The 19301-nt window shown below is 42.7% G+C and overlaps 1 protein-coding gene across 2 annotated transcripts in view; it reads left to right on the top strand.

The window, feature by feature from the left end:
- Nucleotides 1–19301, top strand: part of CDK15 (cyclin dependent kinase 15) — a 96981-nt gene that overhangs the window by 59114 nt on the left and 18566 nt on the right. For both annotated transcript variants that reach the window (XM_075284340.1, XM_075284341.1), the window contains 2 exons: nucleotides 2417–2465; nucleotides 14580–14719. In XM_075284340.1, coding sequence (XP_075140441.1) covers nucleotides 2417–2465; nucleotides 14580–14719 — 189 coding nt within the window. The remainder of the gene's footprint in view (nucleotides 1–2416; nucleotides 2466–14579; nucleotides 14720–19301) is intronic.

Genomic DNA, 19301 nt, shown 5'->3' on the forward strand with positions numbered 1-19301 from the left:
ATTTTTCCCACAAGCTCGTTGCTCCTTAAAGATACCATCTACCAGCAGACCCCCAAGGCTATATTAAATAACAGCACATCACTATTTGTCTGTAGTTCTATATAAAATAATATTAATATTTTAGTTTGGGGGAATGCAGAAACAATTCGATGTGAGCTTCAAGTGAAATGCAAAGTAGAATTGTATAAGCAAAGCCAAAATAAATCGCCATTTACTTATTCATGAACATGTTTGATATTTTATTCTATTTATTTTTTACATTCATAGTATAGAAAGTACTTAAGGGGCATGCTTGGATAAATCCAATTTAGCATGGAGCCATGACAGCTATGCCGTATCAATTTGTAAACGGAAACCAATGAATCCTGATGTAACCCATAGCTGCTGAACTTGGTATTTTTGACAGTAGAAATAGCGCCGTGAACTGAGATAAACTTGCTGTCAAAATGGCTTTTAATGTATGTCCCAGAGAAACACTGAAAAAGGGTAAAATAATGGTGAACTGTGAACTTTAGGACATGTTCTTAAAGTAACACGCCAGCATTGTTTTTAACTATGCATATTAGCTAAGTAGATTCCGAATTTTCTAATGCCGTGTCTAGAACCTGTGGCCACCTATATCAAGTCTGTTTTCTGTCTCTGAAAAAAACTATAGAGGTAATACTACTATGAGCTCAGACTGTGAGGGTGATGTCACCGAAGGTCCTTGGGGGCATGGTGACCTGACTGTAAAAGAGGGGGAACTCCGTGCAGTTTGTGAAAGAGGGGGGTCTACATGGAGCAGATTAGGTGAGACCCAGAGGAGGAGTAGGACAGAAGAACAGGGGAGCATGAGGAATCTAAGGGCACATAGTAGTTATTGATAGTATCTACAGCAGATAGAGAACTTCTGTTTGCACAGCAACCCATGTTAGAAAAAGTAGGTCACACTATGATCATGTGACTTACTGAAGAAGGTAAAAAGCAGGATAAGGAGAGATACTGTGAGTAGACCAGAGTGTCCCTTTATTGCTATTTTTCCATTTAGTATTGAGTAGCTTTAAAGAGGACCTTTCACCACCTGGGGCACATGCGGTTTTATATACCACTAGAAAGCCGACAGTGCGCTGAATTCAGCGCACTGTCGTCTCTCATGTTCTGTGCCCCGGGTGAAGAGTTATCGGTGCCGGTACTGTAGCTCTTCACCGTCAGAAGGGCGTTTGCTACTTACAAAATTACCCACTGTCTCCTAGGTCTTTCCATTCTTCACTTATACCACCAAGTGCACCCCAACCACCATCAGGCTGGACACATTAACAGATGGCATGCCCTGAGAGACCACTAACACCAATATTCACACTGCAGGCCCTCTCTCATCCCTGTAAACATACAGATGGCATTTCACAGTTACAGCCATTCTGCAGTAGCCACAGGCCCTGTTTTTGGCATTGTAGCTCTGTGAGTTGAGCTATGGTACCTATAACAGGTCACATGACTCCTGTATACATGTAAACAGAGACCAGGAGGAGCGCCAGATCGGGTGTGCTTAAATTAAGGAAACTTAGACTGCCACTATACACATTAGACTGACATGAATCTAAGGCCTCACTCCCATCGTGCACCTGTGGACGTGTGAGGTCCATGCTCTTTCATTGACATCACCCGACCCTGCGGACAGTGTGCTGTCCATGGCTGATCTGCTTTTCACAAAAAAAAGATTTTTTTTTGCTTAATTTTCTGTATTTTGTATGTATCTGAGTCTGTGAAAAATGGATGACCTATAGATGTTACTTTTTTTCTCTTTTTTTTTACAAACCCAAAGACTTTCACACTGAACAAACACTGAAATGAATGGGTACATATGACGTCTCGAGAAAACTGCAAACATTATACGTACATGAAATGCAGACGTGAATCAGGCCTTGTTCACAAATGTGTCGGTAATCCGTTTGGGGGAGTCTGCATTGGGACCCCCCTGAACGGACTACCGAATGCATTTTCAAGCGGTGTGCAGTGAAAGCACACGGACCCCATAGACTTAATGGGGTCTGTGTGCTTGCTGAAAGTTCTCCGTAGGGAACATGCGGAGAGGAAATTACTTGACAATTCACTTTTCTGTCCGCATGACTCGTGCGGAGATCTTGCGGCAAGCACACGGACTCCATTATAGCCTTATGGGGTCCGTGTGCTTTCACTGCTTCACTGCACACTGCGTGTAAATGCGTTTGGTAGTCCGTTCAGGGGGTCCCCATGTGGACTCCCTGAATGGATTACCGAACACAGATGTCAGATTAGCTTAAAACTGCTAGAATAAAAGACTGGCTAGAACTGCTAGATGATATTTGTGTCTCCCAGCATGTACTACACGTGTATATACCTTCTATTGTGTGTGTTGGTTACACTGACTTTCTTATATGTATTCTTGATGTGTTTTTAGAATGGCTGACATTAAGTGGCAAGCAGCCGTTTGGAAATGTCTGGGACAGGTAAGCCAAGGTATTGAAATACCATGTGCACGAAAAATAAAATGTGTAAAGCATGTAAAGGCAGATAGGAGGGATTCTTCTTGCTGCTACTGTATATACTGTTTAACTCTGATGCGCATATACAGATGTAGCAGAGTGAACCCAAACCTCTGCGTGCGATATCTTATTACAGGTGACAACAAACAACGAAAAATTATTGAAAAGTGTTTTTCCAATGAAAAACATTGGCAGAAGGAAGGTCAGGTTAGCTCTGCTACATCTGTATTGAGGAATTGCAATGTATATGCTGTTATCTTCAGAAGATTGTTAGCCACACCCAAAAAGATTGGCAGAACACTTCATGTGTATTGTTGTGTCCTGATTCTCCCCATTGGCAGAAGTCCTCGAGGAGATTGTAAGCTCTTGTGAGCCAGGTCCTCACGCCTTACTCTGTAATGTCCCATTTTGTCCATATATGAGCCCTATGATATGTAAAGTGAATATGTTGGCGCTACATAAATAAAAAATGGGCGTATTATGTGACATTTATTGAGGAAATAAGCTGTTGATAGAGATGTCTGGTACTGTCTCTGTGATGAAGCATGTGCAAACGGTTATTGAGAGAGATAGGTGTTGGCCAACAGCATATGTGTTGCATGTTTAGTATGGCCGGCTTTAGTGATTGAATACTTGACAGAGGTATACACACAGTAAATATATGGCAGTAGTATACTCCAGAATTCTTTTGAGAAAATAATCTTTGGTAATACCCTCAAAAAAGTTTCTAAAACACAGAAACCTATTCAGACAATATAGTATTCATACCTCCCAACCGTCCTGGATTCTGCGCGACAGTCAGAGATTGTGGGGCCTGTCCTGTGGTCCCAGTCGGCTAGAGAGATGTCCTGGTTTCAACTCATCTGCGTCTGGAGGACATAGATGAGTTGAACAATGGTGAATGAAGCAGGAGTTGTTGGCAGACAGCGCCTGCTTCACCACTGTGCTGTGGCCCCGGGAACTGTAGGCGCAATGTGATGACGTCAATCACATCACGCCTGCAACTCCCGCAACACTCCGTCACTGGGACTGCAGACAGAGCATCAGGGGAGGGAGGAGAGGTGAGTATCAGTGTTTTTTATGTTAAACTATGATGGAAAATTAAGGTGGAACATGATGAAGGGGTACATTGAACATTAAACTGGGGACAGTTGAAGGGGGGGGCATGAAACCAAGGCTAGATGAAGGAGGCACATAAAACTGGGGGCAGAGATGGAGGAGGGACATGAAACTGGCGGAAGAGATGGAGGGGGGATATTAACCTGGAGGCAGATGGAGGGGAGGCATGAAACTGGGGGCAGAGATTGAGGGGGGACATTAAACTGGCGGCAGATGACGGGGGTACATGAAACTGGGGGCAAAGATTGAGTGGGAACATTAAACTGGGGGGCAGATGAAGGGGAGGACATGAAACTTAGGGCAGATGAAGGGAGGACATTAAACTGGGGACAACTGGAGGGGGACATTAAACAACAGGGGTCATTGGAGGAGAACATTAAATCATGGGAGTAGCTGGAGGGGGACCTGTCTGCCTCTAGTTGCCGCCACTTTAATGTCACCCTCCAGCTACCCCTGCAGTTTAATGTCACCCTCTAGTTGCCCCAGTTTAATGTCCCACTCCAGCTGCCATTAATTTATTGTCCTACCCTCACTGTTTAATATCACACTCCAGCTGCCCCAGTTTCATGTCCCCCTCTATTTTCCCCCAGTTAAAACTGGGGCACCAGTAGAGGGACTTAATACTGTGGGGCAGTTGGAGGGGAACATTATAATGTGGGGGCATATAATGTTTGAGTGACTGTAGGAGCATTATATTGTGTGGGGGCACATATAAAAATGGATGAGAATGGGCGGAGTTGACATCGAAGTAGGTGGAGCTAAACTTTTGTGCCTCTTTTTGTTCTTTGAAAGTTGGGAGGTATGAGTACATCGTACATCACACATCAAAGTATCCTGCCCTACCACTAAGGACAGGGGAATTGCGGTTTTCACCACAATAATTGTATTCCTCATGATGAACTGGCCATACTAGGAACGTGAAACACGTTCAGGAGTTATATTTATAGTTCTACTTAGGGACGCTAGCTCACTGTTTGATGCATTGAAACAGCGATAGTTCCTGGGGGCTTTATCCCATTCCCAGCCTCCTGATGCAGCGTCTCTTTATCAGAGTCCCTTATTATTACAGAGGATCTCTGGTTCTTGAATTACTGTATCTTTGAGAAATGTGTTTCATTTGTATACAAACCTATTGTGTTTAGGGTGGTTAGACACCGCTTATTATCCAAGTGGACACTTTCTACCATTCCACATGCCTGTTTATATTTATGCCTTCCACCCGACATTAGTTAGTGGACTAGTATCCATTGCAAGGTCAGCTTTTTAATAGAGATGAGCGAACAGTAAAATGTTCGAGGTTCGATATTCGTTTCGAGTAGCCCCTCAATATTCGACTACTTGAATCGAATATCGAACCCTATTATAGTCTATGGGGGGAAAATGCTCGTTTCAGGGGTAGGCAACGTTCGATCAAATTATACTTACCAAGTCCACGAGTGAGGGTCGGGCTGGATCCTCCGAGAAGTCTTCTCCTTGCAGCGTCCCCGCGGCGTCTTCCGGCTCTGAATTCACTCTGCCAGGCATCGGGCCTGGGCAGAGCCGACTGCGCATGCCTGCACTACAAGCGGACATGCGCAGTCGGCTCTGCCCAGGTCCGATGCCTGGCAGAGTGAATTCAGAGCCAGAAGATGTCGCGGGGAAGCTGCATGGAGAAGACTTCTAAAGGTAGGAGAAGAACCAGCGTTGATTGGCCGACTGTATAGCATTCGGCCAATCAATGCTGGTTCTGCATCGAACTTTTACATTCGAATAGCGAGTGGTACTCGAGCGAGTACGAGTATTTCGAATACCGTAGTATTCGATCGAATACCTACTCGATCGAATACTACTCGCTCATCTCTACTTTTTAATAATGGCGTATTAAAAGTAATGTTTTAAGTTGCTCCTACAGTGAATACATTTTAAATTGAGTAGCTACCTGTCAGTGAATTGTTATTCTAATTTTATAGATTATTTTACAATTATTTTACCATTTTAATTTTATTTTACTTTTATAAAAACACACTTATTATAATTTATAGATTTTCTTCAGTCTGTCGTCTTCAATAGTCTCACAGCTGAGGCGAAATGTCCTGGTGACAACTGACAACTTGTGACCAAGGATCTAGAAATCTAGTGTTGTCACTTAGCAGCTTACTAAATCCGATGGGAGTAATTAGTAATAAAAACTTGTTTCTTCTTTCTTTTTTTTTTTTTTTTTTGGGGGGGGGGGTTCATTTAAAACACTTAACAAACATCTCCTGCGGATTCAGTCCTGGGATACCCTGGAATACGCTGGAGCTCTTACTTCCAGCATGCAGATGGCAGATGTGATTGTTCTCCACCTATTTTACACATAGATCATCTTTCCACCGCAGGACTTAGACATGGTGGAAGACATTGATTAATACAAAGTTCCTGTGTTGAAAATCCCCATTGTGATGTTGTATCCACAGATCCGAGAAGATGATACTTGGCCATTCAGCCACACACCTGTCTCCCTTCGCTTCTTTCTCACCCCATCACCTGACACAACACAGACGATGGCACCTGCAGCCCTCCCTCAGCCAGCGAGCCGTAAAAATATGTGCCCCATCCCTCACGCTACACACTACAATATGTGAGCCTGAGCATGAAACACTTGAACAGATGGCAGCAAAGGAGGGGTCTCGCTCTTAAAAGGAAGCCCCAACTGGGACTGTCAAAGGCAACTAGACTAGAAACTTGTGTCTAACAAGGGCAGAAAACAGCAGTAACACTGAAAGATCTCACATGGCTCGCCATTTGTTGTGTGTGAGAATTTGCTGAATTCATTATCAATTTGGTGCGAGGAAACCTTCGTAAGGCCTACAAGAAAACAACCTGCAAAAGGCAAAATGTGCCCAAGTCCTATAACATATACACATTTAGACATCGCGTCCTGTCAAAAATAAGCCCTCATACGGCTATATCATCAGAAAATAATATATAACTTATATAATTTGAGAACACGAAAAACAAAAATAGCTGCATCTTTAGGACCAAAAATTTATTCAGGGGTATAGTAAGCATTTTTCCCCCTAGCCCCAGGAGTTGCATTAATTTATTTTCCAGAAATGAATTTGCCATCACCTCTCAAAGTAAAAATTGCAATTTTTTTCTAGGAATACGTCGGTAAGGAACGCCCCCTCTGACAGTACAGGGCTATGGACGAGTACTGTCGGGGGGACGTTCCTCACATCCCAGCTAGACTGTCAGGAATGCCCTTCTGACAGTGGCAGACATTGGTAATGTCACCGATATCTCCAGCCCTGGGACATATAACAGGAAAGCCAACAGCGCGTTGAATTCAGTGCACTGTTGGCTTTCTAGTGGTATATAAAACCGTATCTGCTCGAGGACATGAAAGGTCCTGTTAAATAACTTCCTTGAATGGGGTCACTTCTTGGGGAATACCACTTTACTATTGGAAAAAAGTAATTTTTCATTTTCGTGTCTCAATAATAGTACGGTAAATCCTGTGAAACCGCTATGAGGTCAAAATACTCACAATATATCCCTTAATAACTTCCTTGAGGGGTTTCCAAAATGGGATAATTTGTTGTGGGTTTCCATTGTACTGGTATCTCAGGGCCTTTGTACTTTCCCACTCCTGGCTTTGGCTCAGAAAAACATCAAAGTCTGCCCCAAAAAATAAAAACTCCATGTGTCTCCAGCCATAGATCTATATAGTTACATGCCCAATGTACAGTACATGTTGTTGTACTCATTTCCAGATGTGCTGCATTACATCCAGGTCATTACAGATATCTAAATTCATGGGAGGCAACAGTGGTTAGCACTGTAGCCTTGCAGCGCTGGAGTCCTGGGTTCGAATCTTATCAAGGACAAAACATCTGCAAGGAGTTTGTATTTTCTCCCCATGTTTGCATGGATTTCCTCCCACACTCCTAAAAGTCCTACAAACTCCTTGCAGATGTGTGCTTTTAATAGCTCTGTAGTTCAGATATTTTTGCTACTGAACCCACTGCAAATATGTAACTGCACTCACACCTACCATTTATAATACTAGTATTCTATAATAATAATAATAATAATAATAATAATAATAATAATGGCCCAAGTGCTATCTCTTCACCCTCTCTGGCTGTATCCTGGAATCACACATATAAGGATGAACAGTACATGATGTTATGGGAGGGCACAGAACAGAAAAAATGTATTCAATTAGTGCCATGAATAGTTGCGGCCTTCTGGAAGCGCGCCATAACAATTGGTACTGCTCCAGGCGAGATTAGATTTAATAATAATAAGTGCCCCATATACAGCCAACAAATTCTGTAGCACTTTACAGTTGGCACAGCATCAAACAAGTAAAATGGCAAGTACTAAAAACAAGTAAGCATTCAACAATGAGGAGAAAGGAGAGCTTGCAGTCTAAATTGTATGACACAACATTCTCATTTTTATCAGACTGTATGTTAAAATAACAAAGGAACCTGCTCTCAAGATAAGAAAACACAGTTGCTTTCTTCTTCTCAAGGGTCTCATCACATCTGTTGGTCATATCGCCATGCTGAAGCTCAGTCCAATTCATTTGAGTGGGACCTGGATAACTCTTATAGGCTATGGTCTCATGTAGCAGGCTGCGCAAAACCACAACCGAAACACATCACAATTGTTCTCGCAGTGCTTTAACACAGAACGTCTGCAGAGTTTTCCTCTGAGGACTTTTTTGCTTGAATAATACCTATAGGGAAACTGCAGGCATTCCTGTAGGTATTATTGACATGTGTCGAATCCCACTAAATGAAGGTCCTAGAGATTGGTCCTGACACATTTCCGACCTCTAGTGAGTTCTGCTATGGAGCTCCTCCAGTTTGGCTATGGGCCGGGCATTGGGGTGGATGACGCCATCATCCACCTTCTTCACAGACCTCTTTCTCACCTGGAGAAACCAGAGAACACTGTGAGAATAATGTTCGTTGACTTCTCCAGTACTTTTAACACCATACAGCCCGGACTATTGAGAGAAAAGCTGGACCTTGTTGGAGTGGACCATCACCTGTCCAACTGGATCCTAGACTACCTCACAAACTGACCTCAGTATGTGAGAGCACATGGCTGTGTCTGACACTAATCTGTAGTATGGGGGCACCACAAGTACAGTTCTTGCCCCTTTCCTCTTCACACTGTACATTGCTGACTTTAGGTGCAACTCATCCAGCTGTTACTTGCAAAAGTACTCCGATGACTCTGCTATAGTAGGCCTTATCACTGATGCAGACGACAGGGAGTACAGAGAATTGAACTGGGATTTTGTGGAATGGTGTCAGCGGAATCACCTCAGGATTAATGCTGGGAAGACCAAGGAGATGGTGGTGGACTTTAGTAAGTTGAGAAGTGCCTTGAATCTGGGGGACATCCAGGGAACAGGCATTGAGATAGTCAAGACCTATAAGTACCTGGGTGTGCTCCTCAATAATAAGCTGGACTGAGCGGATCACCTGGATACGCTTCATAGAAAAGGTCACAGCAGACTTTGGAGTCTAGGGGCCACTTCTTAGGGCCTTTTTCAACTCTGTGGTAGCATCAGCTATCTTCTTCGGAGTGGCTTGCTTAGAGAGTAGCATACCAGCCAGGGATAGAAATAGAATTGACAGGCTGATTAGAAGGGCCAGCTCTGTCCTGGGGAGCCCCCTGGACCCAGAACAGGTGGTGGGCAACAGAAGGATACTGTCCATGGTGAGCTCTATGCTGGAGAACAACTCCCATCCCATGTATGAGACCGTGACAGCACTGGGCAGTACTGTCAGTGACCGACTGCTTCACCCCAAGTGTGAGAAGGAGCGCTATTGGAGGTCCTACCTCCCAACTGAGGTCAGGCTATATAATCAACATCAGGCCAAGCGAAGATCACTCCGCACAGAGAACTAAATGATCTTGAAGTCTTTCTTTTCTTTTTAGTGGCTATGACTCCTAGTATCTTTTCTATCTGCTATTCTGAGCTTGTATGTGTTTTTTCTTGTAATATATTGCTGTAATATCCATGCTGCTGTAACATACTCAATTTCCCCATGGTGGGACTATTAAAGGATTATCTTATCTTATTCCAAAATAATTATTTGAAAATTGCAGCATTTCCACTATATCTAGTATTCCGCAATGTGTGGACTGGGTTCTCTAGAATCCCATCCACTTTGCAGGTATTGTAAAACTTTGTGGTTTACGTCACGTGGGGTCCTGGCCTCGAGTAAACCTTGATCAACAGAGCAGCAGCATTATAGTGATGGGAGATTAAACTGGTGTCTTGAGTGTAGTTTTTTTGTTACTTGATCACCATTCAATATTTTATTTGAAATTTTAGGCAACTGTATGGAGAAAATGAAAGAATAAGAAATATTGTATAAGAAAATGAACAAAATAATACATTTTGGTAAATGTTACTGCAGTTTTTTATCAAATATTTTGGATGTTTTTTCCTCCTATAAAATATTCCTTAGCTTATGATTCAGTAATATTCAGTATATTTCTATTACTGGAATCTGGTAACATCTTATCTACGTTTACACGGCCTCTCCATTCCAATACAGCTAATGGTGAGGTGGAAAGAATAGGTTGAGGCGTCTTATCAAGGTTGATAAATATGCAGAGCAATGAGAATGAAAATGTTCAATGGAGGAGAAATAACATCTGCAGCTATCACATTCTAGAAAGGGTTTCGGAATAGACCTGCCCAGAAGAAGGAGTACTAATTTCTCGTCTTCGCTGCCATTGTTCTTGCCAATAATGCCAGCATTGTATTTGAAGTGAAGGACAGGGGCCCAGGACACAATTGGTGCCATGACCCCTGTTTTCAGCGCAGTTGTCACTCGCTCTTTTGCAGACAATTTTCAGTCCTTCATAAAATGAGCCAACCCTTCAGCCATTCAAGGGAAAAGGCTGAAAGGAAAAGAAGAAAAACACACGCCCTCAGGGGTTTCCAGCGGCCAAACCATTTTAAAGACCACAACTTCAAAGGAAAGTCTTGGCTTTTCTAGGGATTTATATTCTTATCAGGTGCTGCGATGCAAAAAAAATATATATATCGTTTAAAAGATCAAGTTTAAAGGCAACACAAATCCCAAAAAGCTTAAAAAAACAGGAAACGAAGGAGCGTGCAAAAATATTTGACTCTTTGTAGTTTGTGAATGAAACCAATCTGGGCGTTAAATTGGTTGGTATCAAGTTCTGATTATTTAAATTGCTTCATGTGTTTTGGAAATCCAAGTCAAGTTTGTAATGTGAGGAAACACCATGGGTGTTGGAACGTATATTGATCATAGTTCGTTCATTGGTGTGTTACTAGCGTATACTGTAGGGACTACAAATAGTCTATTTCCAGAAAAAGTCCAGTTCATCTGCCTTGTGTAGGCAGAGCATCAGTTTTAAGAATCCTATGGCTGGGCTCACACAGGGTAGTTTGGTGAAACATTTTAGGTTTCTTTTAGACAATACTTGGAGTGAACCATTGAGGGCCGATTCAAACAGCTCAGTGTCATCCAATTTGAACAGCTATTGTTCAATCTGAAGGTGAATTCACACGGAGTATACGCTGACTGATTCTGAACGTTAAAACACGTTCAGAATGAGCGTGTACAAAGCAGATCCCATTCATTTCAATGGGAGCCGGCATACGTGTGCTCCCCATTGAAATGAATGGGCTGCTTTTTTCCCCTATTGGTTTCAATGTGATACGCGTGGATCTTGAAGACTACATGCTGCAGAATTTCTGTGGCAGACACCCCACACCTATATCTTGTTTTTTTGGCCTTAGTCTGAAATCACATATGTAGTTTTTTTGACATTTTTTTTAAGCCAAAGGGAGCTATGTGTTCGAAGACTGTATGTATGCTTTGAACACATACAGGTTATACTCCCAGGCAGGGGTGTAACTACCGTGGTAGCTGCGGTAGCAGCTGCCATAGGGCCTAGGACATTAGGGGGCCTGGCAGCTGCCGCTGCTTCTTTTATTTTTTTATTTTTATTTTTTTCTTAATAGGCTACAGCCAGACCCACCAAGGGCAAAAAAACCCAAACATCTGCACATCTGCAAGGAATTTGTATGTTCTCCCCGTCTGTGCATGGATTTCCATCGCATATTCCAAAAAAGACATACTGATAGGGAAAAATGTACATTGTGAGCTCTATGTGGGGCTCACAATCTACATAAAAAAAGAGAAAAAAAGGCTACAGCCAGTAATAGTAAGTCCAGCCGGTAACGGACCCTATTTACTTACCGATCCTGGCTCCTGCTTACGGCTGCCGGTGCTTCTCCTTCTGCAGAGGTTGTGAGCAGGAGCCAGGATCAGTAAGTGAGGTCACGGGCCCACAAACCCCACAAACACCGCTATCATTATACGCAGGGGGGGTCTTTTCAGAAAATCCCATTTTGGACATTTTGATATGGTATTACTCTATATGATGATCTGATATGGTATCACGTTACATGATTATTTAATGTTGTAATATTCCATATGACTATCTTACTGGTTTATAGCATTTAGAGTATGGGCTGATGTTTATACTTAACTTTGTTCCATTTGGCATATATTTTATTGGATCTTAATACATGTTAGCCGGGTCCTCTTTGGTATATTTTTTCCTGAGGATGTAGGGAGCGCTTGTCCATTTACCTTAATATACTGGCTGATATGCGTTTACCTGGTCAGTCTGTACATATGGGATTTTTGTACTTATGAGAGGTCTTTCTTTGTGGAGATCACACTATGTATATTACCGTATATAGTCTTTGTCTCTGTCCTTGACCATCATTATTTGTATTTGTTTCCCTTTTATATTGTATGATTAATACAATGTAGTATTTTTATCGTTTTTTGCTTATTTTGAGTGCCTCCTTTCCGTTGCGTTTTTGCTTTGTTTTTTCCCACAGGATAGGGGATAAGTGTCGTAACACTTGGGGTCCCACAGTGATGAGCAGAATGGGGATCTGCACTCTCTGCAGTGGCATAACTAGGAATGGTGGGGCCCCAAGGCGAACATTTGACATGGGCCTTCTAATGTCCCAGGCCCTGTGGCAGCTGCTACCCCGGTAGTTATGCCCCTGACTCTCTGGCAGCCCCATAGGGATGCATGGAGCGCCAATCACACAAGGGCACTGCCTTTATTCACATAAAGGAGACAACGGGGGACTGACGGAGGATCCAGCAGTGAGACCCCACCAATGTAACCATTATCCTTTATCCTATGGATAGGAAATACGTGTCCTTAAGGGGGGCAAACTCTTTAATAGCGTCATTAAAAATACAACTGGTCCTGGATGGAAAAATACAAATTTTATAGCATTTAGAAGTTCAGGATGAAAAAATAAAAAAATGGAAGTGATTAATTTAAGTGGCTTCATTATCTCCAATAATGTAATATAAGATAAGATTGTTACATCCATCCTTAAGGAGATTGGACTAGATAAACACTTGCCTTTGGGTGATAATCCCACTTGAGCAGCATTTATTAGGAGGTTGGCATAGTCTCATTGGTTACAGACTAATAAAATAATCCCGCACAGCTTCTTCTGCATTGTTTTGAAGGCACGCTGAATGGATCCTTTCAGTTACTTAGTCACACATACTCAGGATACCTCAGTAACTTGATAAGCTTAGGCCTGAGTTTATCTAAGAACCTTGGCTAGCGATTCGAGATTCCATGTCACAAAGCTAGGGGTGCGCCAGATGAAGCTGTTGTACATTACAGGCCCCTCTGACAGCTGATGATAAATGGACGCCATTGTCTTTTACAGTAAACAACACTTCATTTCTCCTTGGTTTTACCAGTTTAAAATTCTTGTTTTATATTTTGCCTATTATATGGATTTTTTTTCACATGAAACGAATACCCAGCTGCTCTCCATCTATACACTAAGCATTCTTTATGTTTCCTATTCTTTTGTCTCCATGTTGTTAACCAGCTGAAAATAGCTATCGTCATCTCCTCCTAATTGTCCTCTGTTAGTAAGATGTGTTCGGTCATACCGTGGCTATACAATAGCATTGTGTCCTGCCTGGATTTTATGCCAAGGAACCAATTGTAGACCATCATTTCTTTTCCTTCCATAACTTTCTTGTAAGTGGCAGTTCTAAGATTTAAAGGGCTTGTACCATGAACAAGACATCTCATATCCATAGTCTGACCATTGGACCTCCACCAACCATGGCCAAGGTGTTCTCAACTCTCCCAACCTTGCTTGAATGGAGCAACAGTTTTGCATGTCCTTTCTGCTTTATCTCTATGGGACCAAAAGAAACTGAGTGGAGAACTTTGCCTTCTTCAGCAGCCACATAAACACTGAATAGAGTGACAGTGGGTGACCATTGAAGACTTAGGGTCCCATTTTTCATGATTGGAAAAGCTCTCAGTGATCAGACCCCTGTTCTGTGTGTAGGGAATATGTTATGTTTGAAGTATAACCCCCTACGACAATGGTTTTCTTTTTGCATAAATACACATTACCATTTTGAGATTGATACCAACAGGGGCGTAATGATCACGTTCACAGGGGGGTGAAACCGGGTCCGGAGGCATACAGGTGGAGCCCTGGGCCACCATGATAGCGGTCAGGGAAAGCCTAGTTCCCCAACCACTATACGTATTTTTAATGGAAACAGGCTCAGCATGTCGCCAGGCCCGTTTCCATTAGAAGCCTGACCGGGGAGGTGGTTAAAAATAATAAATATTTATACTCACCTCTCCTGGGATTCAGACACTCCACAATAATCCTCTTTGGGGCTCTTGCTGCCTGTGACCGAGGTCATGTTCTCCAGACGTCACTTCTGGGGCCTGTGAATGGGCTCCAGCAGTTACACGGGTTGCACCAGCCTAACGGCGCGTCAGCCTAATGACGTGTTTTTCTAAGCCAAGCACAGAGCAGCATTGACTTTGCTTTAAAAACTGCATGAAAAAATCTGAACTGCCCCCTAAATGAATCAATTTTCTTTTGCTTTCCAGATTGAGCCGGACAATGGGGGCTGAAGATCTTGCACATAAAATGTTGAAAGGCTGTCCTCGTGAAAGGATTTCGGCTGAAGATGCCCTTCTTCATAAATTTTTCAGCACATTGCCTTGTCAACTTTACCAGCTATCAGATGGTAAGTCTTACTACACCTCCATGTATAATATACCTGTATATTAGTTAATCCCCCCCAGACTGTTCACTGTGACTGGTTACATAGAGGCTAAAGCCCCACGTTGCAGAAACGCAGCTTTTTTGTTGCAGATTTTGTTGCGGTTTTTGAGCCAAAGCCAGGAGTGGATTGTGCCAAAGATAGAAGTATTAGAACTTCTTATATACTTTCAATTCCTTTTGCAGCCATTCATGGCTTTGGCTCAAAAAAACTGCAACAAAAACAGCTGCAACGTGGGGCCTCAGCCACAAGAGGAAATCCAGATTATTACAAAATGACCAATTTCTCAGGATGTAATGCACACAAACTCAGAGTCTGCATGGTAGTGCACAGTTCCTTAAAGGGGCTCTATCAGCAAAATCATGCTGATAGAGCCCCACATATGCCTGAATAGCCTTTAAATAGGCTATTCAGGCACTGTAAATGTCATATTAAAATACCCCCCCCCCCCCCCCCGTTTTAAAATAAAACCCTAAAAAAGAATGTTATCTACTTACGCACCGTGCACGCTGGGCGGGCATTCAGGGTGTGTCTTCTTTTTCATCCACGCCTCCTCGTCCTCCGGTCCCGTACTCCTCCGGTGCTCGGGAACTGACACTGATATATAAAAATGGCCTGGGCGCATGCGCAGTAGCATGCGACTTCTACTACGGCTACTGCGCATGCGCCCAGGCCATTTTTTTTTAAATCAGTGTCAGTTCGCGAGCGCCGGAGGATGGGACCGGAGGACATCGGAGGAAGAAGAGGCGTAGATGAAGAAGACGGCGCACCCTGAATGCCCGCCCAGCATGCACGATGCATAAGTAGATCATATTCTTTTTTTAGGGTTTTATTTTAAAACGGGGGGGTAGTTTAATATAATATTTATGGTGCCTGAATAGCCTTTTTAAAGGCTAGTCACGCATATGTGGGGCTCTATCAGCATGATTTTGCTGATAGAGCCCCTTTAAGGCTACTTTCACATGGTCAGTATTTAGTCAGTATTTGTAATCCATAACACAGAAAAGATACAAATCTCTCCACTGTATCCGTTTTTCTGTAGGTTACACTTCTGGATTTGGTTTGCAAATACTGACCATGTGACAGTTTGCCTATAGCCTCATTCACACATCCACTTTTAATGCGTTATTTACGGAACGTACATGATCCATGATGTGAAAAATGATTTATGATTTTTTCATCTGTGAAAAACGGACAGCACACAGATACTCTCTATTTTTTGCATTGACCCATAGATATGCATTGGTATAATACATCTGTGATCCATCCACATCAGGGAGAAAGAACAGAAATTATGTCATTTTTATCTAAAAAAATAAATAAAAAAAAAAAAAATATATATATATATATATATATATATATATATATATATATATATATATATATATGGATTGAATGGATCCGTATGTGGACATGGAATATATACATGTAAATAAGACCTAAGTATGAATCCATACAGACTCAGTGCACTGCTATACAAGTTCCATTACATTCTGTTGGTGAAATTTCTTGTGCCCCCTATGCCCTAATGTTGTCTAACACAAACCTGTCTCTGCACAGATATTTTCACCATTTTACAGTTTTGCGCTGCCTGTAGCACCTTTTTGAATGGTTTCCCTATTACAGCTCAGTATACAAAGTAATACAGCTGTGTGCACGAGGCCAAAATCCCTGCTAGCACTGAGCCACATTTGTATTTGCCAGTGCCAGCGTTGCTGGAGGGCGAACATGTGCAGTGCATACCGCCTATAACTACAATAAAGGAGGGACGTATGGGAGATATTCTATTGCCTTCTGTTGTTTGCCCTGCATAAGAATTTAAACATTTCAGAAATTTGCTTTTTTTTAAAGGGGATCTACTGTATCAGCAGTTTTGACCATGTAGAACTGCTGACAGCCCAAAGTAGGAGCCCTGAAGTCCTGTTTAAACAGGCCTTAGAGTATGTTATCAGTAGCAACTAGAGATGAGCGAGTAGTGAAATACTCGAGATTTGAATATACGATTCGAGTAGTCCTCAATATGCGACTGAAAGCTGGTTCTGCAGGAGGCTCATCTTTGACGAGGCGGAGTCTAAGATCAGAACACAATGCAGACTATATTTAACATTAGAGCAGTCTTCATTGTGGGATTGCTACTCAAAGGTAAAATACTATCCTGTGGGTCTATCATTCTCCCCGCGCCATGTCCTGCTCTGTACGGTTCTTTCTCTGTATGTGGACCCGGTCTCCTTCCGCTTTGCTTTTACTCATCCTGCAGAACCAGCGCTGATTGGCCGAATGCTATACACTGTATCAATGCTGGTTCGGAATCGAATTTTTACTGCGAATAGTGAGTGATATTCGATCGAGTACGAGTATTTCAAATACTGTAGTATTCGATCGAATCCCTACTCGATCGAATACTACTCGCTCATCTCTAGTAGCAACATCACTGGAAAAAAGAACCCTTTTATTCTGGCGCTATGCTACCCGCCAGTGGTAGTCATTCACTCTGCATTGAGCCGGTGTACAGTCCTCCCTTTGCTCTGAATGACGGCTATAATAAATGCAATGGGTGCAATATTTTTAAATCTGAATTTCGAGCTCATTGCACCAGAGCCTTCTAAAAAATGGCCTTTTGAAGGTAATCTTGCTTCTGTTTGACTGTCTAAAAGTATGATGGTGGTCTATAATGTACTCTCACTAGTCTAATATTGAATTTTCTGGTGACAGAATTCCTGTAACGCAGAATACAGAGAGCACCTCAGAGTAAGGAATTACCTCTTAGGCAGTTATAAGAAGAGATAAGAGATAAGATAATCCTTTAATAGTCCCACATTGGGGAAATTTCAGCATGTTACAAAAGCATAGTAATACAGATACAGGATAATACAGAGTAATATATTACAGACGTAGACACAGATAAGCTGAGAAGAGAAGATATACTAGGAGTCCATAGCAGCTAAGGAAAAATGGAAGAGAAAGTGGAAAACCTCATGGTCATCGTCATAATCATTAGTTCTCTGTGCGGAGTGATCTTCGCTTGGTCTGATGTAGATTATACAGCCTGGTCGTGGTTGGAAGGAAGGACCTGCGATAGCGCTCTTTCTCACACTTGGGGTGAAGCAGACGGTCACTTACAATGCTGCCAAGTCCCATCAGGGTCAGATAGATAGATAGAGTGAAAAGGTGACAGCCAGAGTGCTGGATTCCAGATATATCAGCCCCAGGTTTCTGACTTATGCGTGGTCCAGGGCAGATTTGGAGTAGGCCTCAGCCCAGGTGTAGAGCTTTGTCTCATTACTGGGCCAGAAAAAGGCTGCAGCTCCTGCATTCCAGTGCAGTTCCATGAGGTAAAAGGAGGTGTGTGGTTCTGTCCTGTAACCCTGAGTCCGGTGAGACAAAATTGCTCCTGGTTTGTTCGTGTGGCTGGTAGGAAGCCAAATGTATAGTTAGGTTATCAGTTCTGTTCAGACAAGCCTGAAGTTAAGTATAATGGAATTGCTAAGACAGCAATTCCCAGAACGGTTAAACCCTGGGGAGAATAGTCAATGAGAAAAGCCAAAGGTCAGGTATAATAGTATAAGCAACAGGTACAGTAAGAGCAGGTATGCGCACGGCAATAACAAGCACTGGTGTGAATGGGAACCAAGGCTAAATAGGGAGGAAGAACCCGCCCATGGAGTTCACAGGAAGGCAGGCTGTCAATCAAAGGGCAAGGCCAGATTAACCACTAAATGGACAGAGGCAACCTAGGCAGAAGACGGGTGTGGTGCAAATCCAATTAAGGACTAGAGCCGTGTTCACACAGTGCAACTAAAAACTTTACGCAGATTATCAAACTGCACGCGCCTCCTGCGCCGCAGCACACGAGCAGAGGGTGGCGCAGGGGCCCGAACAGGCAGAGATGTTACATTAAGGCTGTATTTTGTTTTTCTAAATAAACCAGTTTGCTGCATATTTTGTCCCCGTCTTGACTGTTTGGGTCCACACCACTACTTCTACTGAGCTAACTTCCCCACGATAGATAGATAGATAGATAGATAGATAGATAGATAGATAGATAGGATAGGATAGGTCAATGTTTATTACATGGGAGATACAATATCCTAGTATAGATAATAGATCAGTTTTATAAAGGATTCTCAAACAAATACTGCTAAACTGGACAATCTGTTTCAGAAGGATTTTCTGAAAATAAGTTGACCACAACGGATTTCTCTGTAGGGACCCCCATAGATCAGATGTAATAAGAAGATCTATTTGGCTATGGTGGGGCCCCTGCAGTCTGGGTGCGGGCTGTGTGCACCTCCTCTTTCAGTTATACCGGGCTATTCCTCCAATCAGCAGCACCATTGTGCTAAGTCCTCTGTGGTGTCCTCAGGTTCCTTCAGTGCCCTCAGCACTTTCCCAGTGCACATGCTCAATATAGCCAAAAATAAAGTGTGAGCAGAGTCTAACACACGGCCTGTGTAGCCGCTATCCACTTTAGGTAAATGATGGAGACTCAGACTAATGGACTTCCCTCTATAAACTCAGACTTCCTAATAGGGTAGTTGAAAATGGG

Source organism: Leptodactylus fuscus, chromosome 8, assembly GCF_031893055.1.
Source record: "Leptodactylus fuscus isolate aLepFus1 chromosome 8, aLepFus1.hap2, whole genome shotgun sequence".
Classification (NCBI taxonomy): domain Eukaryota; kingdom Metazoa; phylum Chordata; class Amphibia; order Anura; family Leptodactylidae; genus Leptodactylus; species Leptodactylus fuscus.